Raw genomic sequence first — 18,755 nt, 5'->3', positions numbered from 1 at the left:
GTAAGTTGTGACTAACCTGTCCAATGTTGTCGAAGCCATGTTTATCAGCAATAGCAGCAGCAGCATCAGCACCATCAGGCACATGAACAGCAAATTGATTTGACCAAATTGTTGAACGTCGTGATTTAGTCTTGAATGGTGTTGCAGCATCATGACAACTCGTGCTCACAATAAAACCAGCAACCAGGCCCAATAAAACTATTACTTTGAGGCTCATTGTTTCGTTTAATTTTACTTTTATCAGCAACACACCAAGCTTGACCTAATATTCCTTCTTTTTTTTTGTTTCACAGATATATATCAATGACAACAAGTTCAAAGATTTCTTTTACAATATCTATCTTGTATCAAGAAGAAGATATTTTGCTCTATTTTATTTTTTATTTCCTTTCTCTTTATTTTTTTTTATTAAAAAAATTGAATTGTTTCTCTTCTTTTTTTTTCAATTGTTGGAACTTTTATTTAGTGTTCTTGTTTTGACCTATTTTATATTTTTTAAATCCTTCGCAAGTTGAATTTTATGAGCGTGACTAGACTCAACAGAAAGATCCTTGACAAAATTGTCCAGTCGGAAGTCAACTCACCAAACCCATCGAATCTTTTATTTGTTTAGTTATTTAATCTTTTCTTGTTCGTTAATTTTATTCTTCCTTTACTTCACTAATAGTTTTTTCTTTTATTTTCTTTTTTTTTTTTGTGTTCTTTGTTTTTAACTATTTTTAATTTTCTATTTTATCCGATCACTTAATTAATTTGTTTATCTTTGGGTAGACAACGTGGCAGCCAATTTATTATCGATGGATGTATTTTTTTCTGAAACAAAATAAAAGAAAAAAAAAACAATGATTAAACAGTAACGACACAATCATTATTTATCGATTTTATTTTTAAATAAAAATAAGTGAATTGATTAAAAATAAATTACAAAATTAAAACATGTAGAGTGAATTAATCTGTACGAAATAATTTGAATGTTTTTTTTTCTGAATAATCTCTTTGAAATTGTAAAATCTTTTCAGCTGTATTCACGAGATTTGGACTAATATATATCTAATTTATTTTAAATACTTTCAAGACTTGAAATGTTTCTATTAATTTATTTTTAAAAAAATTATCAAAATATAAAATCACTGATTATTTTTATGGTAAAATTACTTGAAACTATTTAAATATCTCTTGAAATAAAAATCAAAAAATATTTGCAAACAATTAAAATCCTGAAATCACTAAACCACTTTAAAAACTCGTAAAAAATATATTTCAAAAAAAAAAATATATAGATAAAAATGGTGTACCAAGACCAAAACATTTGTAGATTTGAAAAAAAAACTTTTTAAATATGTACATTCCCATAAAGTTTAAAAATTGACTTGAGAAAAAAATAAGAAAAAAAAAAAATCAGAATTGTTGGAGAAAAATAAATGAAAAGTTGATAAAAAGAAAAAAAAAAATGACGGGGTTGAATAGAAGGGATATCCTATCCCATGTCCAACAGCAATTCCAATCAAACTTTAAATCGAGCATTATTCATGCCTCCTCCCACCACCCATAACCCTCTTTTACACACACACACTTTTCTCTCGACTCCTTTTCTGCTTTTTCTCTGGCTGCATTTTACCAATCTCTTTTTTATTTTCTTATTTTTATTCTCAAGTTGGCTAACCCAATATAAAATTCAACCGAGTCAAGTCCGCGTATCTGTGGTGAACCACAAGTTCGGTCACATGCGGGTAAAAAATATAAAAAAAAAATATATCTTAGAATTCAGATGTATTTGTAAAAGATCGATTTTATAGAAAAAAAAAAAAAAATAAATAAATAATACAGCATCGAAAAATTTAACCAGAAGTTTGAATATATAAAAAAGTCGAGAGCCAAGTTTCGACCTTTGGCATGAACGCAGTGAAGCAACCACACGGATTGAGCGCAGTAAAAATGCAGCTGTGCATAAGCGAAAAAATGTAAGGATGCAAGGTGGTGAATGATGAGGATAAAAAGGGGTTTGAAAAAAGAGAAAAAAAATAGTTCATGATACGAATGGAAAACTTGAAATCAGCCGCGAAAAACCGATCGACTGAATATACCACAAATTTTTTTCAACAGAGCTTTATATTTATATTTTTATTATTTATTTTTTTCATCAGTTTTTATGTTTTATTATTTTTTTATTTTTACATTTACATGTATATACGTGATTTGAATTTTTTTAAGGGTGAATAATTATTTTGTTATGATTTTTTTCCAATAAAATTGAGCCTACAAATAATTATGTAATGACTTTTTAATTTTATCTTAATTGGAAATTGTTTTGAGCAATAATTATTTATGAAAATATTTGTTAAAAATATTTAAGAAGAAGATTAATTAGTATGGGATTATTCAAGTATAAGTAAAGCAATATAATTGATTGAATAAAAATTCCAGCTTTATCATGAAAATTATTATGATCAGTTATTACATCGATGTGTATAGTTTGAATAATGGAATTTCAGTGGAACAATGGAATTTCGTGTACGTTCTGGCCATACTTTTAATTTGCCAGAAGGGATGTGCCTTTCAAAGGATAAATATCTGGAAATTATATTGAACTTTTAAACTGTGTATTTGCGCGTGTAAACTCATATCAAAACATTGAAATTCCTCTAAAATACCAGCTTGATACAATTTTAAATACATTACAAAAATAATAATTTTACAATTTAAAAACAATGTAGCTGTACTACTATAATTTTAATTAAATTTTAACGTTGGAAATTATTTTTAAATATATAATGAATTTAAAAAAAAAATATGAAAATTATATGACTTATTCGCTGAATGATTTAGAAACAATTTAATATAGATAGCTATTTCAAAAACCGTATGTGAAAGTTTCATCAATTTATTAAGACGAAAAAAAATTGTTTTTAAACTAATAAAAAAAAAAAAAAAAAAACCCAGATAGTTCCTAATTTCTCTGTAAATTCTTCAAAAATTTCTACCAAAAAAAAAAAAGAAGAAAATAAAGTGAAAAACTTGAAAATTATTCTTCAAAGAAAAAAAAATAAATAAAAACCTGCATTTTTCTACAAAAAATTAAATTCAAAATATACTTTAAACTTATTTTATTTCTTTAAAAGAAAAAAAAACCATACTATCGAAATATATATATATTTTTTTTATAAATAAAACACAATTAATCTTCGATAAAGCCACAATCAAAAATTTATTCTTGAATGAAATAAACCGACTAACTAAATAACTGTAAATACAAAATTTTAAAATAAATAAAACATGACAAATAATAATTCCCACATGTATAAACAGTTTTTCTATTTTCCATAATAAAAAATTTCGACATTTTTTATTTTATTATCATCAAAAGTATTAGTCAACTTAGTTGGTTTATTTTAATGAAAAAAATTAAATGTGTTGAATAATAATAAATATAAAAAGATAAGTATTTAAAAAAAAATAAAAAATTGAATTGAATTTACGTCATCTTGGTCTTGAATTGCCATTGAGAAAGACCGTTACATCAATCGGAATCAATGAGGGGTGAAAGTCGACGTGAAAAGGCAGACGATTGAATCAACCAGTTAGTTTATATATATATATTTATACACACACACTTGTATATAGTTTCGTAAACAAGCACACATACTATATTGACTCATAGATAAGTGATTCAGGTGCACTAGAACATAAACACTTTACTTTACACTCAATTGAGACTAGACAGTAACAACATGAATAAGAAAAAATAGAAAAAATCAAGAAAATACGTAAAAAATTGAATAAATATACCAAAAAAATTATCAAGTTTGTGGTTTTATCAATTTTCAATTGCTTCAAATCTTAATTTAATGATAAAATATATCATAATTTATCGTAGCTTTATTATAAGATTTATTTTTAAATTTTTTCAGAATTTATCTTTTAAAATGATAATAAAATTTCAATTTAATATATACGATTGAATTTGAGAGAAACAAAAATAAAATTTTAAAACAAGGTCATGTATATTTGACCTGAATTATTAATAAAAAATTTGTACTTGTTTTTTTTTTATTTGAATTTTTAATATGAAATTTTTTTTTAAATAGACAAATAATTTAAAAACCTATCGATAATCTTCGTGAAAACAAAATTAAATTCATACGAGATTAAAGCTTTTTTTTGTAATTGTAAAAAATAAAAAACAATTAAAACAAACATGCAATTTAAAGTCATGAAAAATTTAGTTAAATTTGCAGAAAAAATAATGTTGCATGAAATTTTATATCAAAGTACAATCATTGTACTGAGCTTTCGTGTAAATAAAATTTTTTTTATGTTGTTTTCCGGTCGTTTTTTTTTTTTGGAGCTTGTTTAAAGTTTATATGCACACAAAATATATTTATATAAATTTTTATATTTAAAAATATAGCCGAATATGACCAACAATATGCTTGAATAATTATAATTACATTAAAATATAATAATAATTATTTTTATAAACACGAAAGAACGTGTTACATTGTTAAAGTATTTAAATAATTTCCAAGAAATCATACTGAAACTTCCGCATTCATTACAGCAATATTTTATTTTTTCAATTATATTTTTGTATATTTTTTTTTATTTATTGTAAATTATTATATATTATTTTTGTCATCGAAAAATTATCTTGTCATTGTGAATAATCAATCAAAATTAACGTCACGATATTTTTTTAAATGAAAATTAACGTTTTAAATTAACATAAATGACGATTTTTCTCTGGATATTTTTCAATATATAAAATAAAAAGTTTACGGTAATAATTTTATGAATGATTTCCGGAGTAATATCCGGATTTTTCTTTGTAACTTTTTTGAGTTTTTTTATCAAGAATTTTATTTAAATCAAGAATAATTTTTTCCATTTTAATAAAGTTAATGAAATTTTTGCAAAGTTTTGAAATAGCTGAATTAAATTATTTCTAAATCGTTTACCCAATAGGCATTTATAAGACAGATAATAATAATGATTATTTAACTAATAAAGTATAAATAATTTTTAAATAATTTAGCGATGAAAAATTAAATTTACCTAACAAATTAAATTTTATTTCAAATAGAAAGAGTAATTTTTCATCACATGGAATAAAATATATGCAATGAAAATTAATAATTTTCATTTATATTGAATTATTTTATATTTTTTTTTCGTATTATTATTCATTATTTATTATTTTTATTTTAGAAACAGTGAAGGCCTCGTTGAGAAGGTGAAAGTCGTTGAATCCCGTGACTCGACTGTCAGCTGATGAAGTGGTTAAAAAGTGTATGTACAACAGAGAAAGAAAAATAAAATCAAAGTAAAAAAGAAAAGGATAAATAATAAAAAAAATTTTTAAAAAAAATTTAAATAAATGACAATAATAATAAGCAAAATAAAACGGATAACGTTACAATCGAAAATAGTGGGAGAATATATCGACCGCGAAAGCGACCAAGATTTGCTGACTTTTTATTTAAAAAAAAAATTATTTATTTATATATTTCAATACAGTAGTCATAATATTATACAAAATAATTTGACTCATTGTGTTGAAGTAATTATTTTTTAATAACCATCGAAATAAATCAAATTTAAATAACAAAAAAAAATAACAAAAAAATTATTTTTTTATTTATTTATATCCCCCCTTTTAACTCGAATATATTTATTGTTATTTTTTGACTTGAATAACATTAACAATGAGTTTTATTTATATTTATTCATTATAAATTATTAAATCATTTTGTCGATTAATTATTTTTATAACTACCGAATAAATTAACTCGCGGTAATTTTTCGAAAATTCAAAATCTTCAAATTTAAATAAAATAATATTCCTTTATTATTTTACATGTAAAAAAAATAATTATTTATTTTGTTTAAACTTGTTTAGTATTTATCCTAGTTTATACAGAAAAAAAAAATACAAAATAAATATTTTTCTATTATTAAAAACCCACAAATGGAAAAAAAAAAAAAATAAACAAAATTATTGACATGAAAATTCCCCTGTTTTCATGTATACATTTGATTTCATTGTTTAAACAAAAAATCATATTAAAAAATTGAATTTGTGATGAATCAATCCCAGCTGACGAGTATTATTATTTATTTTTTTTGTCTTGTCAAAAAATAAATGCATTCGTTAGCATTTTGATTGAAAAAACTACATAAAAATAAAACAAAGATACAAAAAAAAAAAATATATAAAAACAAGTAATATTTTTAATATAAAACAATTCAATTAATTACCAACAACTACCAGTATAAAATAAAAAATAAAAAAACCTTTCAAAACGTCTCGATTTCAATATGTTATTTATAAAAATAATAATAAAAAAAAATATAAATAAAATGTATAACACACAACTTTCATTTCTAACTCGTTTGATCCTTCTCCAATGTGGATTGATAATTTATTTATATCTCAACATAAAGTGAATTAAATTTTGCAAGCTAAAAAACATCAAAAAGATTCTATATATGTATCATATCAATCAGGGTCTACTTCAACTCAAACAGATGGGTTACAATCAGACCGGATGATGACGCAGACTGAACACGTGTTACAACAAATATATACCCACAAAGTCACTACAAAAAAAAAAAAATAAAATAATAAATGAGAAACTTCCCGATTGATTGACAAAGCTTATCTAAAAAAGGGCAAGATAAATGACGTTATCAAAAAAATAAAACGCAACATCCATTTAAAAAAATATTTAAAAAGAAAAAAAAAAATTCATAACGATAAATGAATCAACAGGAACACCAACAAGAAAAAAAATTACTCAACAACAATCATAGCATTAATTAAATATATATGAAAAAAAAAAGAAAAAAATTGTATTATCATTTACAAGTTAAAAGATAAATAAATAATAATAATATCAAAATGAAAAGTTAAAATATAATTTAAATAAAAAAAGAGTTTAAAATATATCAAGAGACACTGACACACTTTGACATAAACAGTTATTATTATTGTTGTTGTTATTGTTGTTATGATATACTTGTAATAATGAAAATGAGTAAGAAAAAAATGATGATGATGAGAAAAGGGAAATAATAATAAGAGGTGAATAATATAACACGCAAAGAACAGCAAAAACAACGGTTAGTCGAGGCCAGTTATTGTGGTAAAATGACCCAACTGTTTCATCAACCGGTCATTTGTCTGTCACTTGAATAATAAATTTAAAAAGTTATTTAATTTTATAAATTAATAATAGCAACAATGTTTAATTATTTGGTTAACATTTTGAGTTATTTTAATTCATAAAAAATGGGTGAATCAGATGATTGCGTGCTCCATTTTGATTTTGTTTTTTATTTTTATTTTGTATGCATGTGTGTGTATGTGTGTAGGGATATTTTTGTGTTTTGTTTTGTTTTTTTTTTTTTCAACCATGAAAATGAAATTAACATGGCAGATATAATGTAACTTACCCCGAATTGATGAATTTTTTTCAAAATTTAACTCCAAAATTAATTCACAATATTATTTTTAAATTATCACAAATAATAATTCACATAATAACACATTGAATTATCATTATTTTATTAAAATATAGGTTATTTAATTATCACTTCACGTTTTAATGATAAATAAACCGAAAATTCGTTGATCCACGGTCATTGACACAATATTTTTATATTAAAAAGCAAAAAATAATAACAAAAAAAACATGCCTCTCTTTCTTTTAATATATAATAAAACCCTCACTTATCTCGTAATAAAAAATAAAAAAATATCCAATACAAAAAATTAATATATATATAAAAATAAATATCTACACAAAATACCACATAAGATGAGGGCCCCCACAGAATACCGTCACACTGCGCGAACGCGATAAGACTAACGAAAAAACAAAAAACGATCAACAGCCAATGCAAATTCACCGAAAAAAAACAAAACAAAACACGATCGACAGAAAAAAAAAAAATTCACTTTTCTATTATATTTATATAATTAAACAGTAAATCAATAATTAATTATTTTCAACAATAGAATTATATAAACTGATTATAATTTTTTTAAACAAATAATTATAATTTAATTTGTTTTTTTTTTTTTATTATTTAAATAAGAGTACACGCGACGCTCGGTCCTTCTCGGACGAAGGCACCGCACTGACTGGACCGTTCACCGGTTTGAGATACTGGACTGTACATATAAACAAACTTCTTTCGCATAGACTCACACACAATTTCCTCCCTCCCTCCAGCCTTTCCACAATTTATCCTCCCCCGCACCAAGTGAACGTAGATGACGTTATCCCACTGCTTCAACCTGCCTCACAGCGCAATACACTGACTTCCCCCGCCTTATGATTGTACTCTCTGCGCCTGCTGCTCCATTTCCCTTCATACTCTCTCTCCTCTCTCTCTCTCTCTCTTATTTAATCCCACCCACGTTTATTTTACTCATTTTTATATGGAACATATATATCATCACACCAACAGCCAAATGTGTTCATCTATCTCGTCATTCTCAGTTACTCTTCTTCTCTGGTTTTTTTTTTTTCTATTCTTCCTTCTTGTCCCCCTCTGAACCCTTTTTTTTTTATTACCCAAATGCAAGTTCAATTTTATTATCTATTTAATTTTTATATTACATTATTGTTGCTATTATTTTCACACTGAATTATTAGTTGTGTCATTTTATTATTTTTACAACACATTGTTCAACTTTGAATGACGTCATTTTTATATTGTTGTTAAATTAATATTTTGTTTTTCATTATTAGTTGATATAATTATTGATACAATTATTTTCAACAAAACATGAGGATTATTTTGACAGATTTTGGTTAGAATTTCATAAGCATGTAAACTGAATTTTTTTAGGGTTATTATTGCGCAAGGGGTTGTTTTTTTTTGTTTATTATTGTTATTGTTTATATTAACGCATGCGTTTCGAGAGAGGGTTGAACAGGGTTGAAATTTTTTTTTTTAGTTAAAATAGAGACACCTATCGGTTAATTTTTGTTGTTGAATGATAAAGTAAAAAATTATAATAACGGCTGGTAAAAATGTTTTTATGTTTGATGAATGTTTTGAAGATTCGCCTACAGATGGTGCATATGTAAAATGCAAGAACATCAAGCTAGCAATCTAGGTCCCTGTAGGTCCCAGGCACAAGTCTTTCTTTATAAGACATAACCGCTCTTTTGCCTTGAGTTATTAAACAACATGGTGAGTATTTTTTATGTTTTTTTTATTGTGTTCTTTTAATCCCCTATATTAATAACAATCCTATAATAAACAATTAATGTGAATTGTGATTTAATTAATAGTGATGTTAAAGTGTTTTGTGGAATAATTATTAATGGATTTTTTAATTGTTTACAGGGTCGTGTTAGGACAAAGACTGTCAAAAAAGCCGCAAGGCTCATCATCGAGAAATACTACACTCGTTTGACTCTTGATTTCCATACCAACAAGAGAATATGCGAGGAAATTGCAATTATTCCCAGCAAACCCCTCAAAAACAAAATTGCTGGGTAAGTTTTTATTATCACTCATTAAATTTTAATCTTACAATAGTTTATTCAAAAAAAAAAAAAAAAAAAAAAAAAGCAACATTGTAGTCACATGTTTTGAGGTTAATTTTTTCAACAACAATAAATGAGCAATTAATGCTATCAACTTCTATTTTTTTCTACATGATAAATAGTTTAATTGTTAAACTGTAAATTAATTGTTGTTACTTGACTTGACTATTGTTTGATAAATTAATTTTTCTTGCAATTAATTGGATGATAATTTGTTAATTTATAAATTTATCTTTTGCAGTTTTGTTACACATTTGATGAAACGTCTTCGTCATAGCCAGGTTCGTGGTATTTCAATTAAACTTCAAGAAGAAGAGAGAGAACGCAGAGACAATTATGTACCTGAAGTATCTGCTCTTGAACATGATGTTATTGAAGCTGATCCAGACACCAAGGAGATGCTTAAGATGTTAGATTTCAGTAACATTTCAGTCCAAATTGTACAGCCACAAGCTCATCAATTTACCAGACGAAACTAATTTAGTTTCATAATAAATTGCTTATATTAAAAAATTGGAAATTGTGTTTGTGTTTATTATAACCATTTTATTATAATAATTACTATCAATTATTGTAATGCTTTGTTGCTCGATCAAAGTATTAAAGCCATATCAAGTAATATTAAAAAATATCATGACATTTTTCATAAACATAGTAACGACACTAAATTTTTTTTATTAAATATCAATTTGTTGATATTCATTAAATATAATTATACTTTTTTATAAAATATGAATACATAAAAATTAAAACTTAATTAAAAGCTGTAATATGACTTGATCTAGGAACGAGCATAGAGATAGAAAATTACTCAATCATCAAGACTTGCGCAGTTGATCCAACAACAACCACCATGACCTAACTCTTATATTCTCTTAAGCCAGTTTTACCCAGTCAAACCCGACAAATAAAAACCACACAGTAAGAGCAAGTAAGAAACAATAAACTAAAAAGAGAGAATAAATAAAAAAAAAAAGAGTAAAACCTTTCCAATAATTTTTAGTTTCATCGTTACTTCATTCCGTGTGTTCAAGTGTCACGTCTATCTTGTCGTTTACTCATTAAATAAATAACAATTAGAAATAATAATTTTAATAAATCAACAATTAATTACATAAACAAATTAATAAAATAAATAAATTTACATAAGAGTATCAAGTTCTAATAAATTCTTATTCGTTTTTTATTTTATTTTTTTACCTCTTGCGTATAATCGTTCAGTCTGAGAGGTAATAAAAACATCTCTCCATATTTTTTAATTTTTTAAATATATTATTATGATATAAATGTAATTTATCATGTGTATGTGACTATGTGTAAGATGTGTAAATACGTCATGTGTGTGTTGTAAAATTGCCATACGAAATACGAATTGAGTTGGTTCAAGTTGGTTGTTGGTTGGTCGATGCTGCGCACTGAGATCATTGTTACGTTATCTCTTTCTCTCTCACTTTTAACTAATAAGAAATAAAATAAATAATAAAAAAAAAGAAGAAAAAAAAACGAGTTTGCTTGTACACCAAGTTGGTGGTAATGTGTGGTACTCATGATATGTGACAGATATTACAGGGTATCCCAATGTGCTCGTCAATCTCTGAAGATGTTGGTTAAAATTTCAACAAAATTACAATTAATTTAATCATTAAAACCACAATAATAATGCAAAATTAATTAATATCTATTATCAAGTTAATTATCCATCAAATATTGTGCAAATTTATTTATTATTTTTTTTTTTAAAGTGTTCAAACTAGATTTAGCCAGAGTGTAACTAGAAAACATCAAAAAAAAAAAAATTACAGTGTACAGTTAATTGTAAAAAAAATATAAACAATATGATGATTATTTAAATAATTATCATATTACTGTTAAAATATAAAAACAATATATAAAAAAAATATATAATTAACAGATATATTTTTTTTTTTAACAAGTTTTAAAAATGGAGTGTCCACATCTAGCACAAAGCGTCCGTCTTGGAAACGATGATGTCGAGCCAAATTACACCAAGGAATTACCATTCGTATGCGCAGGTACAGCATTAAAAAAATTTATTTATAAAATTTAATTCAATTAATAATTAATGTAGATATTTTTATTTAAAAAAAATGAGCTATTTTTAATTGTTATTGTTGATTTGTTTAATGTGGAATTGAGTATATAAACTGAGGCCACATTATCATCATCATCATCATCACCATCATCACCATCATTATATTTACAGAAAAAAATATATTATTATTTTGTTTTTATATATATTTTTTATACTCTTTCTTCTTACGCTCCGTTAAGACTCCAGGCCGTTCCTCTTTTGGCCTTGGATGAATAAAGTCTCGGTGCACCTCTTATATTTCCAACAAACCAACGTGGAGACTCAGCAAAACTTGTAACTTGTCTCTTCACGGATGGTTTATTTACCCTCAAGGCAATATCACTTTTTATTTATCATTTTACCTGGAATTAAAAATTTATAATCTTCTTTTTTTTTCTTTTTCATATTTTATCAATTTGGAGATATTTAAATTGATTAGATCATTTAGAATTTTTATTGTGTTATTTTTATTTAATTCAAGTGCACGTGTTATTTTCAAGGGTTGCCATGTGTATCGTGTCTAACGGGGTTTTGTTTTTTTTTCTTTTTGTATTTTAATATCTGTGAGATTTTGATGATTTTTTTTTAGGATAATGTTGACCTGGGTGGAGGCAAATATATAATGCTAGTTTATCTTTTTAATATATTGAAATAATATTTTGCGCGGGCGCGAGAGAGACTGTACTTTTCATTGAAAAATCAATACTAGACTGGCACTAATCAGCTGGCCGAGAATATTCGGCGATAAAAAAAAACCCTCGTTTTTTTTTTTAAATTTATTTTTAATTTATACCAATTTCTTTTATTGTCAATACGTGGAATTTAATTTCAAGGCATCAATAAAACTCGTCACGCCATATATTGAATAATAAAAAATTTATAAAAATCCCATTGACCACAACTTGATTTTATTGATAATAAAAAATATATATAAAATAATTTTCTTAGATTCCGGATTGATTTTGTCAGTGTAAATTTAATTTTAAATAAAAAAATATACATTTTTTACTTGTTTTATGTCTACGTTGTATTCGAAAATAGATTTGATAATTCGTCAATGATAAGAAGTTGTTTAAACAGATTTCGAAATGTTTTTTTATTTCGAATATTATTTCGACTACAAATCATCATCCTACAACTGTTTTTTTTTTCTCAAAAATAATTTCTATATTTAAAATAAATAATAGTAAGCTTAATTTATCAAATTAATTATCATTAAAATATTAATTAACAAATGACATTGTTAATAATAAAAAAAAAAAAAAAATACTAAAAACTTCTAGAAAAATTATATTTTTACATTTTCATAGCCTCGTAATTTTTTTTAGATAAATACTGGATTATTCATCACATTATTCCCATGATAATAATAATAATAAAAATAAAAAAAAAAGACAATTCATGAACTTTGCATAAGAATTGCCCTCTGCAAATTCCCCTCTTCTTTTTATTGTTTAAATATGTATACATTTCGCTTTCACGTTTTCCGAATCTCCCCTCGAAAAACTTCCCAACTCCCATTGCAGTTTTTTTTTATAAATTTATTTATCATTTTTTTTTTTTTTTTGCAGTACCTTTCTTTCTTTCTTTCTTTCTTTGTGTCCGACCTCGAGACTATACTTATGCCCTCGGGAACTTTGCCATACACCAGAGCATAGTAGGCTTTTACGCACGAGGGTGCGAGTGCCAACTCAGTACACAGGGAATTATTGATCGTCCGCCTTTACATCGAGTAATGACGTGGAGATAATATTTTTTTCATTTATTAATTTTGCAGATTTAAAAAAAAAATCATTAAACTCAAATATTAATTCAAACAAGTGGCCACAAAAAACAATAATTGTTTTTCATTTATTTATTTAACTCATTGATTTTTTTTTTTATTGAATTATTAATTAATTCTCTGAATTAATTATTAATTCTTTGGATTATTTAATGATTCATACAATTTTAAATAATACAAACAGTAAAGAAAAAAAAAATATTTATTTTATAACTCTAAATAATTAACAAAAATTATTTTTAAAACTTTTTTTTTAATTTATCTCAAAAATAATACGTCACAGTGACTCATCAATCAATGACTAATGTAAAAATAATTTTATCAATTTTTATTTTAATCAACACTCTATAAATACTCCAAAAAAAAAATAATTATTTTTTAATGAATTTTTAACTATTAAAAAAAATGATAATAATTTTACTATTTTTTTTTTTAATATGAAAAAAAAAATAGATATAATTATAACGGAAATTTGATTTTTTTATTACAGCTGTAAATATGAGTATTACAGTTTAATGTAAAATAAATGAAAATAAAATTCAAATGAGTCTATCCTCTTGAAGATGTGGCATCATCAACTTTTCTGATGATAAAATAAGAGTTCATATACTCGTTGTCAGGGAAAAAATATATTCAGCCAACACCCAGTAAAATTATTCTTCATCTTTTAATTATATTTTAATGAAATTATCTATCAATATGGGGGGATATTGCCGCAGCATGATTAATCTCATCCCTTATTGAATAAACCATCTGCAGATATACACACATTTACAAAGGACTGGATGGTTCCCTTTAAGTTTACAACAACACACATGCTGTAACCCCTTTTTTTCATTTATTTATTTCATTGATTATTTATTCTTTCAATACTTGGAAGTTTATGCTTTTATTTAAATCCCATCTGTTAATGTTGTCTTGTTAATTATTTATCAATATGTTCTAGATTGTTTATTTTTACAATTGTTTTTTTTCCTTCATTGTTTTTCTATTTTAATAATAATTATTGTTACAAATATCAACGTGATAGTTAATTAATTATGTGTATTGTTTATTTAATTAATTAATTTTTTTTTGTTCTTGATGATGGATTACAAAATAGTGTGTGGCACGGAAAAAAGTACTTGGTTGTGTCTGCACTGCGGTACCGTACACTGTGGGCGTTATGTTGATGGTCATGCCCTCGAGCATCATAAAGAAAATCCTCATCACTGTGTATGCATTGATTGTGAAAATCTCGCTGTATTTTGGTGAGTTTATTGATGTTTTTAATTTGCTAAAATATAAATCATTTATAACTTTGTTAAAATAAATGAAAATTAAATTTTTAGTTATTCATGTGATGATTATGTTGTTAATGATACATCAAGTGGTCAAATTGAAAAAATACGTCAAACAAAATTTCGTAAATGTGAACAAAAAGAAAATGATGAAAGTTGGAGTTCATCAACATCACAAGATCTTGATAATGTTAATGTTGATAATGATCCAGATGAAATATGGAAAACAGAAGTTGTTGTTAGAAATTTAAGACCACGTACACGTAAAAGATTACATTCATTAGATGGTACTAGTGGTGATAATAGATCAGCAACAAAAAGACGTACATCAAAAATAACCAAAGAAAAAAAAGTTGTTGGTTTAAGAAATCTTGGTAATACATGTTTTATGAATGTTGTCCTACAATCATTTAATAATATTAGTCATTTTTGTGAATATTTAACACAAATGCCAAGTTTAGAAGGTATTGCATTTAATGAAACACCAACACATAGAGGTAGAATTGTTGCTCCAGGAAGAGCCAAAGAACTTAGTGATGCATTACTTGCTGAAGAATTAAGAAAAGTAATTTAGCAACCATTATTTTATTTATATTTTGCATTATCTACAGCAAATATTTAATTCTAATTATTGAAATTATTATTTATAGGTTTTACTTAATCTCAGTTTAGGTGGTAATGGTCAAGCAATATCACCAGAATGTTTATTTCTTGTTATATGGAAAGTTGTACCACGTTTTCGTGGTTATCAACAACAAGATGCTCATGAATTTCTTACCTATATGCTTGATAGATTACACACTGAATTATTACAATTAATACCAAGGCTTGGTCATGAACCACTTGGTCTTCGTGGTAAACAAAGTATTGTTACAGCTGTATTTGGTGGTACACTACTTAGTGTTGTATGTATTATTAATTAAATAATTATATAATTCATTGATTAATTTAATTAATAAATTTAATTATTTATCAGGTTCATTGTATGAATTGTCGAACGGACTCAAAAACACATGAGCCATTTCAAGATTTATCACTGGATATACCGGAAAAATTACAAAGAACAAGATCAAAGGAACAAGAAGAAATATGTAGTCTTACATGTAGTTTATCAAGATTTTTCAAGGTCGAAGAACTTGCTGATAGTGAGCTGTATTTTTGTGATAGCTGTACTGGTAAACAACGATCAACAAAAAGATTCTGGATTCACAGGCTACCTAATGTTAGTAGTTGGTCTCATAAATTTTATTATTTTTTAAAAAAAAAAAAAAAAATATGAGACGCGTGACGTCCAGTATGACGTCACAATATGATTTTTATATTACAGGTTTTGTGTCTTCACATTAAAAGATTTAGATGGTGCAATTCATATCGTTCCAAGGTAGATACACAGGTTGATTTTCCAATGGAATCACTTGATATGTCTGTATACACAGTAAGGGGTTCAGCTGGTGTTAAAATTGGACCACAAAATAACAGTCATTTGTATGATCTTGCTGCTGTTATTGTTCATCATGGATCTGGGTAAATATTTAATTATTTCAAGTATTTCTTTTATGTGAAATATTAATTTATTTTTTTTATTTTGATATTTAGAGCTGGTACTGGACATTACACTGCATTTGCTGTTCATGATGGACAATGGTTTCATTTTAATGACAGTAGTGTACGACCAGTTAGCACTGAACTTGTTGCTAAATGTAAACCATACATATTATTTTATGTACGACGTGAATTTTCAATTCCACCACCATTGTGACGTTGTAAAAATAATAAATTATCAACAACAAATGATAATGATGATGATGACGAGGAGGACATTGTTGAAAATATTGATAATGATAAAAAAATTGATTAAGAATATCTATATTATAAAGATAGTTGATCTTTAATGAAATAATTGATGAAAAAAAAAATATTAATAATTATGATGATGATCGATGTGTTTCGAAATATTTCTTTGATCATAACGATGCATTCTTAGATTTAATAATTATCCCAAATTTATTATAACCCACCCAATCTTGTAATAATTAGAATGCCTCGTTCCGTCGATCAATCATTTTAATTTTTTTTTTTTTTTTCAATCACTTTGCCACGTTTTAATATCAAATATTTGCGTGGTATTATTTTTTTTTTCGGTTTTATTTTTTGACATCTAATCACACCCTTTTTACAACTCCGTCCTGCTCGCGGAAAAACTTTAATTAAAAAAATAATATTATCGTTATAAACGAGCATAATAATGGTTTTTGTTTTTTCAATCAATAATTAGATTTATTTTGTTTTTAAATTTTTTTATTAAGAAATACTGATATTAATTTGAAGAAAAATTAATTATTTTATTGAACTATGACTTTGTCAATCATGTTTTTAGTCTTTTTTTTTTTTAATTTTATTTAGAAGGACATATGTTTAAAATTTTATATTTATTAACTATCAATATACTTCAAATTGATTTGATATATATTTTTTTTAATGGCACCGCGACACCCCTAGACGCTTTAGCCATATTTTTCTTATCAAAAAAATTAATTATCGTGTATTATCAATTGACAGTGTGTGTGTCTCTCCTCGTCTCAATGTTTTTTGTTTTTTTTTTTTATTTTTTTTTTAATCTTGATTATTTGAAAATAAAATTTAACTTTCATTTAATAGATAATCAAATAAATTATATATTTTTCTAGCTGCGGGACAAATAGGTGAAAGAAAAATTAAAAAAAAAAGAGTTGCCAATCGTTTTTACGTTTAAAAAGTAAAAACAATAATTTAAATTAAAAATAAAAATATATTAAATGAAATAATATCGTTAAAAAGAATTTTAAAAAAATTTTGAAATATTAAAAAATACAACGGTAGTTCATTGTGATATAAATAAAAAACGAAGGCATTATTAAGGGTGTGTTTAACGTGTGGTCGTAAAAAAAAAAAGAATTAAAAAAAAAAACAATAATTATGAAAACTGTATAAATCTTTATTGTAGTAATATTAATAATGTATGTGTATAGATGATATGGGTGTGTATTTATAATACGCGTGCGAATGAAAATAATAAAAGAAAAAAAAAAGAAAAAAAAGTTAATAATAGTTATAATAATAACAAAACAAGAATAGGAAAAATTGAATCGATTTTATTCGACAAGATAAATTATTACTAAAAGAAATTAAACAGAATATTGCATTTTCGCTTAATTGCAGTTTTTATTTTCGCGGTGTCGCGGTTAAAAAGAAAATTAACTATTTATTTTTTTTTTCTGTATAATTATAAACTATTAAACTTTTATAAAGTTTAAATAAAGATATTAAACTCAAATATTTCCAAGAATCATGAGCATTAAAGACAAGCAAATTGGAAAATTATTAACTTCATTTTTTTTACTACAAAATTTACTTGAAAAATAACTGCCATCCCTCCATGTCGGTATTTGCGCAAAAAACTAATCCAAATTAATAAATTATTTATTATTTATTATTAATTATAATGATTATTATTTTTTTATTTAAATAATATTAACGAGCAAAAAAAAAAAAAAAAAAGTAGTCATCCCAGTGAAAAATTATTTTGGGATTTCGCGCAAATTATTTATCCGACGAAAAATTCAATAAATAAAATAAATGAAACAATAATAAATATGCTCGATGACTGTTATGTGATTATTTAAAGACTTATTTTTTTTATAACAATTAAACAATAACGATAAACAATAAATGTAAGTTTGCGCGTTAGGCGAATTAAAAAATAAAAAAAAAACAGTTTATTGAATTTAAATTTTAAAGAAAATAACGATTAAAAGAAAAAATAAAGTCGTAATTAATCGTCACCTATGATAAAAATAAATACAAAAAAAAATAAACACTTTCGAATGGATTATCACTTGAATTTAGCATGAACGACTTCTTAGATATTGAGAAAAAAATAAATAAAAATTACATAAACCATTGTTAATTGAAAAATTAAATAAACAAAAAAAAAAAACATTAGTTCATCAATCGCCATGTAAAAAAAAAACGCCGAACAAATAAAGAAAAAAAATACC

General features: G+C 24.9%; 3 protein-coding genes across 5 annotated transcripts in view; 2 read left to right on the top strand and 1 right to left on the bottom strand.

Annotated features, from left to right (window-relative positions):
* Positions 1 to 8,337, bottom strand: part of LOC122860292 (furin-like protease 2) — a 133,841-nt gene extending 125,504 nt beyond the window's left edge. The window contains exons 1-2 of one of the 2 annotated variants that reach the window (XM_044164033.1): positions 7,453 to 8,337; positions 17 to 813 (exon numbers count right to left, since the gene is read on the bottom strand). In XM_044164033.1, the coding sequence (XP_044019968.1) occupies positions 17 to 217 (201 nt within the window). In that variant the 5' untranslated portion in view covers positions 218 to 813; positions 7,453 to 8,337. The remainder of the gene's footprint in view (positions 1 to 16; positions 814 to 7,452) is intronic. The other variant, XM_044164032.1, reaches the window with a different exon arrangement.
* Positions 8,338 to 9,092: 755 nt separating this feature from the next.
* Positions 9,093 to 10,083, top strand: LOC122860290 (40S ribosomal protein S17-like). Its single transcript, XM_044164031.1, has 3 exons — positions 9,093 to 9,204; positions 9,361 to 9,512; positions 9,805 to 10,083. Exons 1-3 carry the CDS (start codon positions 9,202 to 9,204, stop codon positions 10,040 to 10,042), a joined length of 393 nt encoding a protein of 130 aa, XP_044019966.1. The 5' UTR covers positions 9,093 to 9,201; the 3' UTR covers positions 10,043 to 10,083.
* Positions 10,084 to 10,293: 210 nt separating this feature from the next.
* LOC122860289 (ubiquitin carboxyl-terminal hydrolase 3-like) lies at positions 10,294 to 18,702 on the top strand. Of its 2 annotated transcripts, XM_044164030.1 has the most exons (8): positions 10,294 to 11,165; positions 11,498 to 11,596; positions 14,541 to 14,688; positions 14,770 to 15,283; positions 15,369 to 15,623; positions 15,695 to 15,940; positions 16,046 to 16,242; positions 16,315 to 18,702. In XM_044164030.1, the coding sequence occupies exons 2-8, from the start codon at positions 11,506 to 11,508 to the stop codon at positions 16,475 to 16,477; spliced, it is 1,614 nt and encodes a 537-aa protein (XP_044019965.1). In that variant the 5' UTR covers positions 10,294 to 11,165; positions 11,498 to 11,505; the 3' UTR covers positions 16,478 to 18,702. The 2 variants fall into 2 exon arrangements, with proteins under 2 accessions (XP_044019965.1, XP_044019964.1); XM_044164029.1 differs by having other exon boundaries at positions 10,294 to 11,596.
* The last annotated feature ends 53 nt before the right edge of the window (positions 18,703 to 18,755 follow it).

Source organism: Aphidius gifuensis, linkage group LG1 (genome assembly GCF_014905175.1).
Source record: "Aphidius gifuensis isolate YNYX2018 linkage group LG1, ASM1490517v1, whole genome shotgun sequence".
Classification (NCBI taxonomy): Eukaryota; Metazoa; Arthropoda; class Insecta; order Hymenoptera; family Braconidae; genus Aphidius; species Aphidius gifuensis.
This window is presented reverse-complemented; position numbering and strand designations above follow the sequence as displayed.